At 37.5% G+C, this 16,147-nt stretch overlaps 1 protein-coding gene across 4 annotated transcripts in view; it reads left to right on the forward strand.

The window, feature by feature from the left end:
• lrch2 (leucine-rich repeats and calponin homology (CH) domain containing 2) overlaps window positions 1-16,147 on the forward strand; it is a 61,550-nt gene that overhangs the window by 30,423 nt on the left and 14,980 nt on the right. Inside the window, exons 12-16 of one of the 4 annotated variants that reach the window (XM_039649998.2) lie at window positions 2,088-2,156; window positions 6,036-6,095; window positions 9,075-9,123; window positions 10,337-10,375; window positions 11,401-11,541. In XM_039649998.2, the coding sequence (XP_039505932.2) occupies window positions 2,088-2,156; window positions 6,036-6,095; window positions 9,075-9,123; window positions 10,337-10,375; window positions 11,401-11,541 (358 nt within the window). The remainder of the gene's footprint in view (window positions 1-2,087; window positions 2,157-6,035; window positions 6,096-9,074; window positions 9,124-10,336; window positions 10,376-11,400; window positions 11,542-16,147) is intronic. The other 3 variants (XM_039649999.2, XM_039650000.2, XM_089130237.1) reach the window with 3 other exon arrangements.

Raw genomic sequence — 16,147 nt, forward strand, 5'->3', positions numbered from 1 at the left:
TTTTTTACTGGTCGCCGAGAGTTGAAAAATGTTCAACTTTGGATAAAACGCAGCGCTCATCACTGTCACTTTTTACCCAGCCGTCCAATCACAGTGAAGGAGGGGCGGGACTAATACCGCACTGACCAACTGTCACAACATTCTTTCTGTACATCTACATCAGCCAACAGAGCTAAACGAGAAAAATGGATGAAAAATAAATTTTTGGTATAAAACAAATAATCTGCGAAATCAGTTACAAATAAACTGTGCTGCGGATATTCTGTATCACAGCAACGATACGTCTCAATGGAAAAAAACGCTGCACTGACAAAACGCTCTCAAGCGCCCAAAGCACGGCGTCTTCAGCAGAGCGGCTACTTTAATGCCCTAATTGAACTGAACCCTAGTCCTGGCTTAATCTAAGCATTGTCTGATTCTGATTTTAACAGTATAGTAGGCCTACTTAAAGCTACAGTCCGCAGTTTTCCCTCTTTGTCTCTGTTTGTCTTCCTCTATCTATGTTCGAAATCTGCAGTTTCAGTCATTCGCAGAATTATCAACTTTACGTGAGTTCTACTTCGACACCCTTGACACAACACAACGTGGATGAACACAATGTTTGAGAAGTCTGTGAGGCTGTCAGCAACCGCGCCGATGTGGATACTAGCATTCAGAATCATAGATTATTCTTTTTTGAAAGTATAAGCAACACAATAATTTTCACCAGAAAATGTCATCTGAACAAGTGAACATCCACTTTTGTTCTGGTTTCGCGCTGATTAAATATAAAAATCGCTTGTATCTCGCAAAACCATGCAAATGATATTTTGTTCTCAAATAGTTAATATTAACAACGTCAGCATTGCGTGACTATATTTAATGTCCTAAGAAACATACCAGTGAAAAATAAGAAACAGTTGATTTGTGAGGAGAGCAATCACGTTTATTTTCGCAAAATCAAAATATAACCGTCTTTTCCGAATAAAAGAGCAATAAAATAATATAAAGTTAAAATAAATAGTGAAAGCCTATTACAAGCAATGGACGTGCTGGTTTGGGCCTCATCAGCAGCTTCAGGCATGGTCTCATATATGAAACACCTGCGATTCACAACTACCTGCTAATATACTCGCATTCACGAAGAGTTGCTTTGTTGACAAGTTAGGGTGAGTCAGGGCAAAACGTACAAGATTTTGTAGCAGAAATAAACTGCTGTAGAAAAAGTTAGGTACCATGCAAAATGTAACAAGTACATTATTCATCACAAATGTACTGGAGAAAAGAGTATACTTATTCAAAAATGTAGTAGAGTAACTCCGGAAACTATAGACCATTTCACAAGATGTAAACAACAGCTTCCACTTTTGAAACACTTCCTGTTTCAGTTTGTAACTGTTTTCTTTATTTCACATGTAAAGAAAACATCTTAAAGATGTTTGTTTAACTTTTTGATTCAGTTTTATATGTTCTGTTGGTTGTATTTTATCCCAGCTTTTATGTAGTGTTAAAAAACTGAAACAGGAAGTGCTTCTGGACCAGTGTTGTTTACATCTTGTGAAACGGTCTATAAAGTAGCCAAAAAGGTAAATGCACCTGAAGCAGCTTATCAAGGTGTTCATGGTTACTTGAAAATTACAGGCAGTGGTGGAACTGAGGTCTGCTGGAGACATATGAGTTATGCTTTTATAATTTGTATTATTGAAATGAATTCTACTAAATGAAAACTGTAAATTGTCATCCCAATATAATGTAGACATATCTTTTAACATACGCTACTGCTCTGTTTTGTATTCACCTTTTCTTTCTATTGAACCTCCTCCTAATACCTCCTATGACTGCTCTTTTTCATTTTAATTTATGTCTATGAGAGATTCAAAGATGAAAGCAAGATTGACAGTTCCCATTCAAAACTATCATCCATGCATGCTGCATCTGAAGGAAAGAACGGCTGTCAGATGCATTGAATTAATTCAATCAGACACACTATTTACTAACAAATGAACCATATTCCTCCCCCTCTTTCTCCTTCCTTCTCCTTCTCCATCCCTTCCATTTCCACCTAATCCTGGGATCTGATCGATACACACATGACGTTTGACTCTCAGGAGGCGGTCCCTAATTTGTAGGGCAGAGAGTCTAATTCACCGTAGAAGAGCAGCGGGGAGAGCTCACAGGTAGAAGGAGAGCTGTGTGTGTTTATCTGTGTGTTTATTTCAAATAGTGGATATACTGTGTTATACTGTATCTGATATGGGTGTATGACGCATGTCCAGTACATCTGGTGTCTGCGTGTTGTGTGTTAGTATGTATTTACGTGCATGCCCTGGCTTAATGATGTCAAAGTCAAGTGTTGCAATCTCAAGTGTTGTAAATGTTTCAAAATAGTTTCCCACGTTCTAATATTGTTGATGTGCAGATGTGGAAACACACTTCTTTTGAATTTGTTGGTTGATTTCACAAAAGAAATTGCATGCAGTTTTGATCGTAAGCCAATGTGCTTTATGGATCATTGGGCAGACATCATGAATTGAGAATGCTCTGAAGTGCGTCTAACCTAGAAAATCATCCAATCAATAATTTTTATTTGTTTTTCAAATCCCATCTTTTCCACTGATTGTATTGACAAATTGTTTTACGCTACATATGTATCACATCTTAAATAATGAAAAATGAGCCGAAATTCAATGAAATTCAATTTAAACTAAGGTGGTTTACCAAAAATCTGTTTTTGTCACCTGTGAATGTGGTTTCAGATTCCAGAATTGTTTTCTTTTTTTCTTTTCAGTTCAGAGTACAAAAACGCAATCTTTTGCATGTTTTGAACTTGTGCAATAATAGGGGCTCTCGCACTAGTTCTAGAAACTTAAGGAGCTTTTACACTGGAAGAGCCTATTCATAGTTCCTAGATCTATTGGCAGAAGTTCCCAGTTTCTGCGCGTTCACGCCGTAGAATCTAGGAACGAGTTTAGTTCTAGGAACTCCTTTTGGAGAAGCTAATTTAGCTTCAACTTCAGAGTAGGGTCTAAACCAGCACTGTAGTCAACTATCCCTGACGTTAGTGTGTGCTGATTGGCCAAATGCAGGCGAAACACCAGCACCCACCATTCAAGCTTTGTTAACACTCAGATCAGTGTTGTAGTCGAGACCACCTCACTTGAGTCCGAGTCGACACCGAGACCAGAGAGAGTCGAGTCCGAGTCAAGACCGAGTCCATAGAGAGTCGAGTCCGAGACCAGAGACGGTCGAGTCCGAGTCGAGACCGAGACCAGTGAGGGTTGATTACCTAATTTACTTTTATTTTATTTTTTTTTTACTTAATTTACTAAGAGTTTTAAAAATATGATCAGTTTAGGGTAAAAAGGCCACATGGTGGTGTTAAAAGTAATTTTATTACAATTTGTCATGCGCAGTTGCGCACTAGAAAATCACCAATCACTGGGCGTGTCAATCAATTTAAAGAAATATTTTATTAACATACATTAATAATAATGAAAAATATTTTTAATTGAACTCGAGTGGACTCGGGAATAATTCGGAGTCCTAAAAAAAAAAATGTTCGAGTACGAGTCAATTCCGAGTCCAAATGCACACGAGTCCATGACAAGACCAAGACCATTAAAATATGGTCTCGAGACCGAGTCCGAGACGAGTCCGAGTCTCGAGTACTACAACACTGACTCAGATTATAGCCTATATATTTAATCCAGAAACGAACTATACAACCCCTCTACCTTTACGCTGTGGAGAAAATCCAAATGCTACTTTGAGGGGACCAAGCAAAACATAATTATGTATTTCTGCTCAGCTAGCGACACTGGACATCAACCACACAGCATACGCTAATACCTTTTCATCACTGCCCACATTATATGTTTAACTATGAAGGTAATAGAATGCCATAAAGAATCGCATGCTTTTTTCCACACTTACACTTTTGGAACGTGTTTTTTTTTTTTTTTTTTTTCGCACAAATACGGCCAAAAGCACTGCAAGCCTGTGAAGAGTAATTTGCCAACGAAAACAACAGTCAGGAACTGCAAAATAGATTGATCGCATAAAATGAAACTTTGTGTAAAAAAGAAACTGTTGTAAATGTCTAACTGACGTCAAGTCTAAGTTTGTCAAGGATGTGGAGCTCACTGCATCTCGAAAACAGCACGTTGATTTTGATCCTCGTTTTAGTTATTTTTTCCCAAAGTCTGGTTTGCCACGGTCCATAATGTTTGAACGAAACAACAACAGCGTGCAGCTAGACATCACGCACTACGCAGTTGTCCATGTCGGTTACCATGGTTACTATGGCAGAACGAGACCCGCAGTGACAGTTGCTGTCAGACTCTAAAATGGAGAGTGTCTGGAGTGACGCAAGGAGCCTTGCAACAGAACGGTCTTCCCCACCTTCACCTGAAGTGGAGGAGGATGAATTGTCTGTGGACACAGGGCCATATCAATTAGAGCCGCTGGCTCAAACTGCGGTCTTAACTCCCGCATCGTGACCGGAATCTGATGAGTTTTGTCGAGTTGATGTCAATACCGCACATTCTCTGTAGGCATATATTCATATTGATATTTTGCTGCTATGTGAAAAAATCCAGCAAAATGCGTCGGCGCATTTGTCGACCCCAGAGGATTAACTTTAGCCTAACCATAAATTGTGATTAAAATATACATGCACATCAAAACGCCCCTGCGGAGGTGGAGTCCATGCAGGAGGAGCAGTGTTTGGCACTGCGTTGCTTTTCAGCGTGAGCTGTGTCGAGCACTGTTCTAAATAATACAGATAAATCTATGCTAACTTGAAGCTATCCTAACTGTACTATGCTATTAACTAACTAACTAGGCTACACAAAATAATCAAACTATATAATAACTGTATAAATGCTATGCTAAATAGATGCTAAAATACTCTATCCTGATCGTTTTCAATACTTGTAATTCCAACTCTTGACTCGCAGTGGTTTTGACGGAACAAGATGGTTTTTATATAGAGTGCCGAAGTGATGACGTCACTTTGTAGGACAACTCGGAAGCTAGCGGCGCATGGGTTCCCTCGGTCGAAAAACTCTGCATTTTCCCCGTAGACTTTTGAAAAATCTCAAAAAAAAGGTCTGTGTTTAACAAAGAGTTGTGACTGTTAAACGTTTTGTCTTTCAAGATAATCTTTACAAGTTAATCCAAAATGTATACATTTTGAAGCCTATATATAGATTTAAAAAAACACAAGCAGGTTATAACTGTGTGTTCTATGTCATAGATCAAAACGTGAAAATATTTAGAGGCTCTGTTCACCACAGACCTTATTTCAGGCGATTTAGCAAAAACCCATTCAAAAATCCCATAGGCTTTAGAGCGAGGGAACCGGGTGTGCTAAAATGCTAACTTACTTCCACGTTTTGGCCTACAGAGTGACGTCGTAACTTCAGCACTCTATTGAAAGGGCGTGGTGAGCTCATACCAAGGGAGTGGTGAGCTGAATCTGCTTACGTCGCCTGCAACCGCTTACATCAAGTACCATCACAAACATCCAATAGGAAAATTCAACTGCAGTAGCCACCGTTCAAACTGAATAGGGCCGTACTCAGAAGTTTTTACCCCATATATTGTAGAAATACAATTAATTAAATTATTTTTAACTAATTAAATTAAATCAATTAATTAAAATTCTTTATACCCAAATGTCAATAAAGTTACTTGAATCAATGATCAGCACTAATAAAGCCCCATTCTTACACATCATTAACTAAAAGTTGGTTTAGGGTTTAGGTACCCCGCTGTGCACCATTAGGCTGACTATATATGAGTTAGTTTGACCGTTGTGACCCAGGTCTATAACAATTGCCTTTTTCATGGGGAGGAATTGTTTATGTCAGGTTTGCTGTCAGGCATGTGTTATTTTTTTATTTTTTTGTACAAAGATACATTTGTTAAACACCAATACAGATGCAGGAAAAACAAAAGTCTATATTCATTCTCATACTGTGACACCAGGATTAAAAAAATGTTCTGCTCCATTTGAAGTGTCAAAAGACAGAATTGTTGTTCTGTTATTGCAGGTTTCTCAGCCACTCAGGGAGCAGCACCAAACAGAGATCCCCATCTCAGACTGTCAGAAGGTATTCTAACTCCTACACACATTCTGGTTTCTTAAAAAAAACCTACTTTATTCACCTTTATTTTCCAATGCTCAAGTAAGCTATTTCCTGTGAATGCGGGTTGTCGGATACTTTAACCGCTTTAGGTAAGCAACCAGAAGAATAAAAAAAGCACAGTAAAATCTGTTTATTTATGATTATATTATTAAATTAAAATAATACTATAATAAATAGTATAATGGGACTTTTTAGATAGCTAAGACCCCATAAAACTTAAAACTTTAATAAAATTGTAAAAAAAAAAATATCATTACATTTGCGTCTTTATTAGCAGATAATGTATGGTTAATGTACATTAGAAATGTCATGACACTTCATATATTTTCATTAAAACTTTCCAATAAGCTCCCATATGTTGACCATTAGTTAATGCATAAGGTATCATGAAATAACTGAACAATATTTTTACAGCATTTATTGATCATGGTAAATTCAAATTTATAAATGCTATTTTTTTTCACTACAAATTAAAGTTAGGTAATGGTAGTAATACTGAAGTATAAATTAATATTACCCAGATTAATAAATAGTGTAAAAATATTGTCAGTTAAACTAATGTTAACATGCTACATATTGTAAAGTGGGTAACATTCACCAATGCATTAGTTTTCATGAATTAACTGCTAAACATTTGACTGCATTTATTCAATTTAATATCAATTAATAAACTGTTGTTCATAGTTAATTTGTGTTTATTGATATATAGAAGTTAACATGCACCTGAAATGGAACCTCATTTTAAGATGTTGTTCTTATGTGTTACCTTGTTTTTATTCTGTCTGCTAATGATTTAGAATGATATTATGAAGTGTTACTCATTGTACCAAACTATTCAGTATTCATAGAAACAAAGCCTTGCATTTGCGCATTAATTTTATACCGTGAGCATTTGTAGGGTGGAGAATCCAGTTCAGAGTTCAATCTCTGAGCTCTTTGTTGATTGTGGAAACACCCTTGAAATAAAAAAAAGAGAACTGAGAGGGAGGTGATAACAGGGTATAGAAACTATTGATTTGACGGTTGAACAGGTAGAGACATGAATATATACACCTGGAATAGTTATCCAGTTGAAGAAACAACAGCAGAATTGTTATTTCTTGATCCACAGCCAGGGTCGTTTACCTGACAAGTTTCCGAAACATGAAGCTCAGTCCTAATGATCTGTTAAGTGACGCTCTCATACTACACAGTATTGTTGGCAGCGCTTTGACCCATGGTACTCCTTCCTGATGCATTTTGCTTAGCCTGGCTTTAATTGTTTAGGTCGTTTGCACTTTCAACCTGTCCTGATGCTTGTGGCCTGTATGGCCAGTGAAGATTCCACTTAATCTTCAACATTTTAGACACTTTCTTGACTACCTGTCCTGTGAAGTGTGTACCTTGATTTGAGGCAATGCAATCTGGTAATCCCCATCTGGAAATGAAATCAGCGACAATACATTTAGCATTTATGTGCATCTGTAGCACATCCTGTTGGATAAGCTTCTATCCATCCTGAGAACTTGTCTATTACTACCAAAACGTCAGCTTTTTCCTTAACTGTCCGTTCACACCAGATGCGAATAGCGCGGCAAATTTGTGTGTACCGCGTGTAGTTATACGCTTGAACACTTTGAATCCATTCGCGCGTTCCGTTGGTCTCCATCTTTTTACAAGACAAGAACAGTGGCGTATGGATCATCGTCGCCGTATTTGTGTCCACCGGACCCTTTGGAGGCGAACCCAGTTTGGCGAGTTTCACCATTTGCTGCAGGAGCTGCGCCTGGATGACGGCCACTTTCAGCGGTACTTCTGCCTCTCCCGCGGCCAGTTTGATTTTCTTTTTGATTAAATTTTTTTTTTTTGATGATAATTGAATCCACTTCAATCCACACCCGACATTCTTGGTTTGCTTCTTATTTATTAAATCGGGGCAATTGTTTGATTAAACATTGATTAAAATTAAGATATAATTTATACAAAATGAAATAAATTCAATTTGAACTATTTCTGAAGTGATTATATTTTAAAGAACACTGCTTTTTTAAAGAACACTGCTTGAACACTGCTAAGGAATTAGAAATGGTATACCTTTAGTGAAGTTATACCTTGAGAGTATTCGTAGCGCGCTAAGAGACAACATTATCGGGAAACGCAGCCCAAGACTCTGCGATTCGGTAGCGGCCAGATTAATCCATGGTTGCTCCTTTGTCCATGCTTCATATAGAGCAGGGGTGTCAAACTTATAAATCTGCAAAAAAAAAATTATGACCTTCATTTTCATTCTCGGAGGAAACAACAGATGGCAGCACTGAGCTTCAGGGTCTGTAAGTGGCATTTATTTCTATCGTTATTCCGCTTTTCTGTTGGCCCTGGCACCCTTATCAGCAAAATGTCTTTGTCAAAAAAGAGAAAAGTGGACACGAGTGTCGGATTTTTCAAGAAAAATGGACCTCTTCCTATATGTTCACTGAGGTGAATGGGAAACCCGTGTGCAAGCAGCAGGTTTCGGTGCTTAAGGAATATAAGGTGCTTAAGGTGCCAAAATACAACAGCTTGCACGGAGAACTGAGAAGACATATAACTTCAATGGGGCATGTTCTAAACCTGCTTTTACCCTCTTAAAATCCTTGATTTGTCATTACGAGTGCACAGCCATGTGAGTCGTGTTATTATGAGTGACCACGTTCAATCTGACTGCAGTAGATGTGAAAGATATGAATAAAAATGATGTTAATTCAGCCAGCTCACATACCTCTATTTGCTTCCTGTTTTCAGTCGAAGCCCACAGTAGTCGATTTGTCGAGTTCACGCGCACAATCATTGGTGAATATAATCTCAAACCTACCACTGTGTGGTGTTCTGAGAATATCAGTGCACACATTAGTATCATAGTGCAATAGCCCCTAACCCCTGATTTGAGGGGTCCATTTCACTCAATGTTTCTGTTTTTCTTTACAGTGCATCACTAGATGAAGGAAGCAGCTCAGCCTCTGCCTTAAGTGGACAGGTACCAATATACATTTTTACAAGCACACGTAGTCATAAATGCCTGCGCTGTATGTAATAATGCATGTAGCCGCATGCTCATTTTGTCTCACCTTGTAAGAAATACTGGCTAGCTTTTCATTGGAAATTTTCACTGTGAATTGTGAAGGATTACCATGGATTAAGTGTTTGGCTTATTTTATTGTTTTCTAGTAGCCCATTCTATCATCCCTTTTATTCCACAGCCATGTGTGCATATTTATGTAATATTTTGACTACTAAAGATGCATTCAGTAGTTCTTCTTTAGCTAGCCTTAGCATCGCTGTTTTTGATGCATCAACACCAAAATAGTGTTAGACGCTGCTTTGCAATCTTTTGATGTCGATCAGCATGGTTATTGCTAAGTTTGGTCACACATGTCCACTATTAACTAGGAGTTTTTCCTCAATAAACACTTAATGAATGTTTATTGATAGTACCTAATCTAAAGTGTTACCCACAATTTATTTATTTATTTTTTTTGTAAATTACACCGGTATTGGTGTGTCTAGTGAGTTCCCTTACCTGGAATTTTTTTTGAGACATCACTATTCAGGATATTATCTATCATCAAATATTCCATTCGTGTGTATGTCTTGTCAATGTTTGCATACGCTTTCTGTGTTTGTTGGCCATCGTGTCTTCTGGCTTCAGACCTTTTCTGTTGCTTTGGCTGTACAGGTACTGATTCTCTCGTTGTCTCTGCTGGTTAAGCACGATAATAAGTGTGTTTGTTAGTCTAGTTTTTGTTCTTTGCGTCACCAAACAACACTACATTACTAGTGTATCTACAAAGGCATCAGCCATTGAGCAAGAGGATTCTCACTGACGTTTAGTTGAAACCACAGAACACGTCATTTCAGCATTGAGCTCGGTGACCCGCACCATGCATAATTTGCATAATTATGCATAAACATTTTATGTTGAAAACTATTATGAGTACAGTCTTCATCTCATGTGAGTGTACGTCATTCAGATGACTTCACAAAAACACTATTTCTTCATGTGTAAAACTTGTTAAATTGGCGCTAAACTACTGAATGCATCTTTAAGCTTTCATGTACTAATATCAGTATAGTGCTCTCAGCTTTGAACACACACAACTGTTTACATCCATTTATAATTCCATTCTTACTCATTCTGTGTTTTTTGTTGTTGTTGTGTGTACTGTATGTGTGCATTTATTTTTTTTAAGGAGACTGATCTCACTGATGAAGATGCGGCTTTCTCTGAGGTCACTCTTCCTTCATCACATTCTTTCTCTATTTATTATTATTATTTATTTATACCTTTACAGTAAAGGTTCTAATGTCTGAGGTTATAGTAGTAATTTTATTCAGATTTGCACTACTGTTCAAAAGTTTTGGGTTGATATTTTTAAATAAGTGTTTGCTTTTATTCAGAAAGAACGTATAAATTGATCAGTGACAGTAAAGACATTTATAATGCTACACACTTTTTTTTAAAGTAAATGTTGTTTTCAATTCACCAAAGAACCTTGAATTCTAAGCAGCACATCTGTTTTCAATATTGATAATAATAATACATGTTTCTTGAGCAGCATATCAGCATATTATAATGATTTCTAAAGGATCATGTGACACTAAAGATTAGAGTGATGATGCTGACATCACATGAATAAATTACATCTAAAATAAATTCACATAGAAAGAGTTATTGTGAAATATTTTTGCAATTTAAAGGAGTAGTTCAGTTAAAAAAAAGAAAACTTGATAATTTACTCACCCCCATGTCATCCAAGATGTCCATGTCCAATGTCCAATAAGAAATTTGGTTTTTGATGAAAACATTCCAGGATTTTTCTCCATATAATGGACTTCACTGGCCACCGAACAGTTCAAGGTCCAAATGAGAGTTTCAGTGTGGCTTCAAAGGACTTTAAACAATTCCAGACGATGAATAAGGGTCTTATCTAGTGAAATGGCCGTTTTATAAGCACAAGTGCTCGCCTTGCTCTGTTCTGTGATATACGCTTGTGACTCTCCTGTTCAACTCGTTCATCAAAATGAACAAATCTTTTCGGGTCATTTCGTTAATTTCTTTCTTTGAATGAACCAAATAACTCGGAAAAAGAGATTAGTTTTGATGAACGAGTTTGAACAGGAGAGTCACTAACAAAAGTGTGTCAATGAATCACTGGCCCAAAAAAGCAGGTTACAGTTTTGCTCTCACACTGGCCTGAATTCTCTTTATAGTTGAGACCTGTCATTCACTGTAATGTTGTGATTTGTCCATCAGCCTTCTTCCTCTTGCTCGTTTGATGGAAGTTTGAAATCAGAAAGCAGTGACTCAGAGCCAAGATGGCCAGAGGTTCCTCCTGTTCTCAACCAGAATGAGGATCGCAGAAGAAATAAATACCTAAGAAAAGACTACCTGAAGGTACACACCCAAGTATGCACATGTTCTCGGTTTTTCATCCCTCTTGGGCACATCCCTCTCTCTCTCTCTCTCTCTCTCTCTCTCTCTCTCTCTCTCTCTCTCTCTCTCTCTCTCTCTCTCTCTCACTTGTTCTGTCAAAGAAACATACAGACACACATTTTAACCATTAATGCCACTTGTTGGAAAATTGCTTGAATTTGTCAGTTTGGGAGTTGTTGTTGGTTTTTTTTTTTTGTGCTGTGTTGACATTTTTGATATGACAGAATCATCACTAGCTAGTATACCCCTAGTCTCAGTCCCTGGTATTTTTATATTTTGCCCCAGATGTGGTTAAAATGCCTGACTGAGTCCTTTTACTTCTGTCCTTATCTAAAACATGGCGATTCAGAATGTGAGAAGATTATTCTTTGAAAGATTAAACACTGCATTGTGAGTTTAGCATCAGTTCCTAGTCCTGTGCATTTTGTTCAAATTTGCCTTGTGATCTTGCTAATAATTAGCTGTAATTGTTATACATTAAAAAGGGACAAAATTGTTGACCATTCCATAAAATAGTTTTATTTCAATGTACGCCAGGGGCATCACTAGGATTTTCATTTTAGGGGGGTTAATGAGGGTATGATTTAAAAAAAAAAAAGTTAACACTTTAGTTTAGGATCTAATGCTCACTATTAACCAGTTTCATTACCATGCAAAGTCAGGCTTTTATGATCACTTTGGTCCCGAATGTGAGGTAGGTCAGCTAGGGGGGGTTCAGGGTTTCCCTGAGAAAATTTTGATTCCTCTGATCTACATATGTGCATTTTAGGATGTTCTGAAGGCCAAAAAAATTTGTATAACAGCTTTAAAACCACATCAGTGGGAAGCTGATTATTTTTCTCTTTTCTGTTCATAATGGCGAAACTATATTAGTTTGTGTCGCACACACTCTCACGTCTTCAAACACGAGCTTGCTCTCTCTCCCTCGTGCATATTAATCAAAATCAGTTGACAGACACGATAGTAAAAGGTTGGAAGACCGCAGTTTAAAGTGGAGCATTTGGAGATTTTTAGAAATTAGAGACTCTATCAACAAAACCTCAACACTAAATTATAAAGGCCTGTCTCATATAGACGCCTGTCTCAAATGCAAGCCGGTGGAGTTCGACGATTTGGGAAAATAAAAGCCCAGGCTATTATTTGAAGTTTTACGGTATATGACTATTTTACAGTTTTTTTGTTTTGTTTTTATTTTCAGACCATTAGTAGTATATTCTGGCACCTTTCCTGTTTGGGCCAGCCATCATTCTGGGTGGGCCAGTGCCACCCTGGCCCTTATGTGGCCTTGCCACTGGTGCATGGTGGAATACATGTGAATTCCTAAGCTAGTGACCTCTATAAAAAAAATATTCTGAGGATCTCACATAACCTGGATCCCTGTCAATTAGAAGAGACTGGCAGTGTTGCCCCAAACCTTTTACCATTTACACTATAAAATCACAAATTTCGAGTGTCAACTAACAAAGCCATACATTTCTGGAGCATGTGAACATCTCTGTCGATGTGTCTTTGATGCTTTAAACATTCTGTAGACAGATGAAACTAAAGTTTAAAACACAACACCATGTGTGATAGAACACCAACTTCAAAGCCTTGTCCCATCTCAAGTCAATCGAGACTCTTTGGCAAACTCAAGAGATTGATTAACAGCAGACAGACTCAAACTGAAAGAGTTTTGTGAAGAGGAGTGACTGCTTATGATCGTTTTATACATCTGATCCACAATCACAGGAAACATTTTGTGGAGATTATTTCTGGCAAAAGACCTTTACAGACCTTTTTCCATCCTAACTGTTTACACGTTTCACACTGCGCTTTACTCCTGGAAGCTTTCAACCCTGGGTAAAGGAACGTTTTACAGTACATTTGTAGTTTTTTACCCCACATTGCAGTGCCAAACCTGTACAGTGTGAAACGATTCAGTGTTCTGTTAATACTAGATGCTTAGCAAACGACAACTAATAGTGTGCCTCATATTCAAGAGCTAAGGACAGTCACAGAAACACAACATGTTGTATAAAAGGTAGTTTTAGCGTTTGAGGGGAAAACTGAAAGAAACTGTCATTTCTTCCCAACCCACGAAGCAAAACGCTGTAGCATACAGGTTACAAAGGTGTTGACATTTTTACATTTGATATTTTTAATGCTGTTTAAAAAGTAGATACAATATGTTACTGTGATAAACCTACTTGAAATTTGGTGATGTATAGCAGGGACATTACATTATATCCTTATATCCTGGGGGTTTTACTTTGAGTGGGGGGAAGTGTATTCTGCGTGATTACTTCAAAATTTGAATGAGACAAATTTACAATTACGCCCACAAATGTATGTGCAATAAGATCAGCCGCAAAAAATTGCCTTATTCAAGCTTTTTAAGCGCTATTTTTTTCTCTCTGTGTCTTTAGTGAATCCTGACAGTAGTTTTTTAATGCCAAAGGTGGGTTTACCTGAATCCCATCTCTGTAGCAGCAAGTGTTTTGCAGTAGAGTGTTTAGTGCACATGATGGTAAAGAGTCATGACTCTACAAGTCGATTCAACAAGAAATCTGTGCCATCTTTTAACAGAAAAGAGAAGCAAATGGATCGCTGCAATTCATAGAAACAACTGGAATCCAGATTGAACTTGTTTGCCTGACGGTAACAGCTGATGGGTATCCAGACAACTTTATAACTTTCTACAAAACAAATTGAAACGGCCCAAATATCCTTATGTCCTCGTCAATTAAAATTCACCAACAAATCTAGTCTTGAAATAAGACCAAGCGTCAAGTCAAATTAATCTGTATAGCTCTTCAAAACAGGCATGGTTTCCAAACAGCTTTACTGAAAGACAATGTTAGGTCTGTAATGCTTTAACAAGTTTTAGGGCCGGGTGCTATAACGATATATAACAATGATATAAGTGATCATACAGATTTAGATCTACCTGTGTTGTATATAGTTGCCTAGATGATAAAACGTTCACAGGCTTAGCTTAATGTATTTCCCCCAGAGTCGAAGTCAGGTACTTCTCAAGAAACTCATTTCCTGGCCACATGTCAATGTCCATGGACCACTGGTTCTTTGGTAAGTTGAGAGGATCATTGTCACTTCCCTTAATTTACTCCCCTTTTCACATTTGCCCCTATTAAAATGTTGCAGGATGTTTTCCCAGTCAATCCGGCTGAGGGAGCGTGTCCCAACCGGAAAATGATGTCAGTACATACCCTTTATACAACATGAACACATTAGAACATTATACCTAACAATTTGTGGTTGTTTTTTGATGTTAGTAAATAGTAGTTAAAGATACCTAACATGAAGGATGAAAGGTAGGGTTTACCACACAATAGAATCCTGGACACACCACACACCTGTTCACAACCAGTCATCCAAGCAATTCAATTCAAATTTATTTGTATAGCGCTTTTCACAATACATATTGTTTCAAAGCAGCTTTACAAAAAAAGCATTTCAGAAATGTACATAGAAAAATACAGTTAGTTAATCATGTATTAATTTAGGGCATAGCATATCGCCGACATTGAGTCGTCTCTTCACTGGCGTCGAGTCGTGTCTTCACAGGCATTTAGTCATCTCTTCATTGGTGTTTTTGTGAGAGGCTGGATGCAAACTGGAGCTGACAAACACTATTTACCTTGGGACTAGCGTCCCAAGATAACAGTAGAAAAGCAGATGGGAAATAATGGGCTCTATGCACAGCAGTATTTCCGGTGAAGGTGTAAGGATGCTCGATAACTTCCGCCGATCGTAGAGTCCGATACCGAGAATTTATATTGAATTTTATACTCCATGGTTATACTAAAGAAACGTTAGTCACAAAAACAGATAAAACAGACACCCATCGTTGTGTTTATGCTTCTTTTTAAAATGATATTAAATAAACATAACTATATATAAAATTACATCTAAACGTATGTACGTTTTGTTTCAAAGACGGGAGGACAGTAAATTTTGAAGACTCTGCTATAATCCCGTTTTCCTCGGTTTTCCTCCGCTTTAATCTCCACAACCGGAAATGGACGAGCATTCTTGCGTCAAATGCGGAATTTATGCGTGCATATAGCCCATTAGCATAGCCGCTGAATCTTATGATTTTTTTTATTTTCTTTCTTTAAGTAGTTCAAATTACTGGTTTCTAACTTTCTCTTAAATCATTATATTATACATAATAGATAGTACTTTTCCCCTTTTTTATTTTTTTTTCAATTCTGTTCTATTTTTGTTTGTTTCTTATTCATTTATTGTCAAATTATTATTTTTTGATTGTTATCTTTTTGGATGTCATATTGTTGTAATTGTTGCACGTTATGTGTGATGTAAAAAACAACAACAACAACAATAAAACATGGTAATTAGGTTATAGTGAGCCTGATCTATTTCTACCAGAGATTTTCTTAGAATGAAAATGTTACCTGGGGTGAAACTCCCCGACCCTTATTTGCATGTGTATAGCTCACAGCATTTTCATTTACACGTCAAAGCCTCCCCTAGAATTAGGAGAAGGGTGGTCATGGGGGGACAGCTGCCAAGCAAGGCCCACAGCAATTTCTGACCATTCACG

Source organism: Pimephales promelas, chromosome 4 (genome assembly GCF_988280905.1).
Source record: "Pimephales promelas chromosome 4, fPimPro1.hap1.1, whole genome shotgun sequence".
In the NCBI taxonomy this organism is placed as follows: domain Eukaryota; kingdom Metazoa; phylum Chordata; class Actinopteri; order Cypriniformes; family Leuciscidae; genus Pimephales; species Pimephales promelas.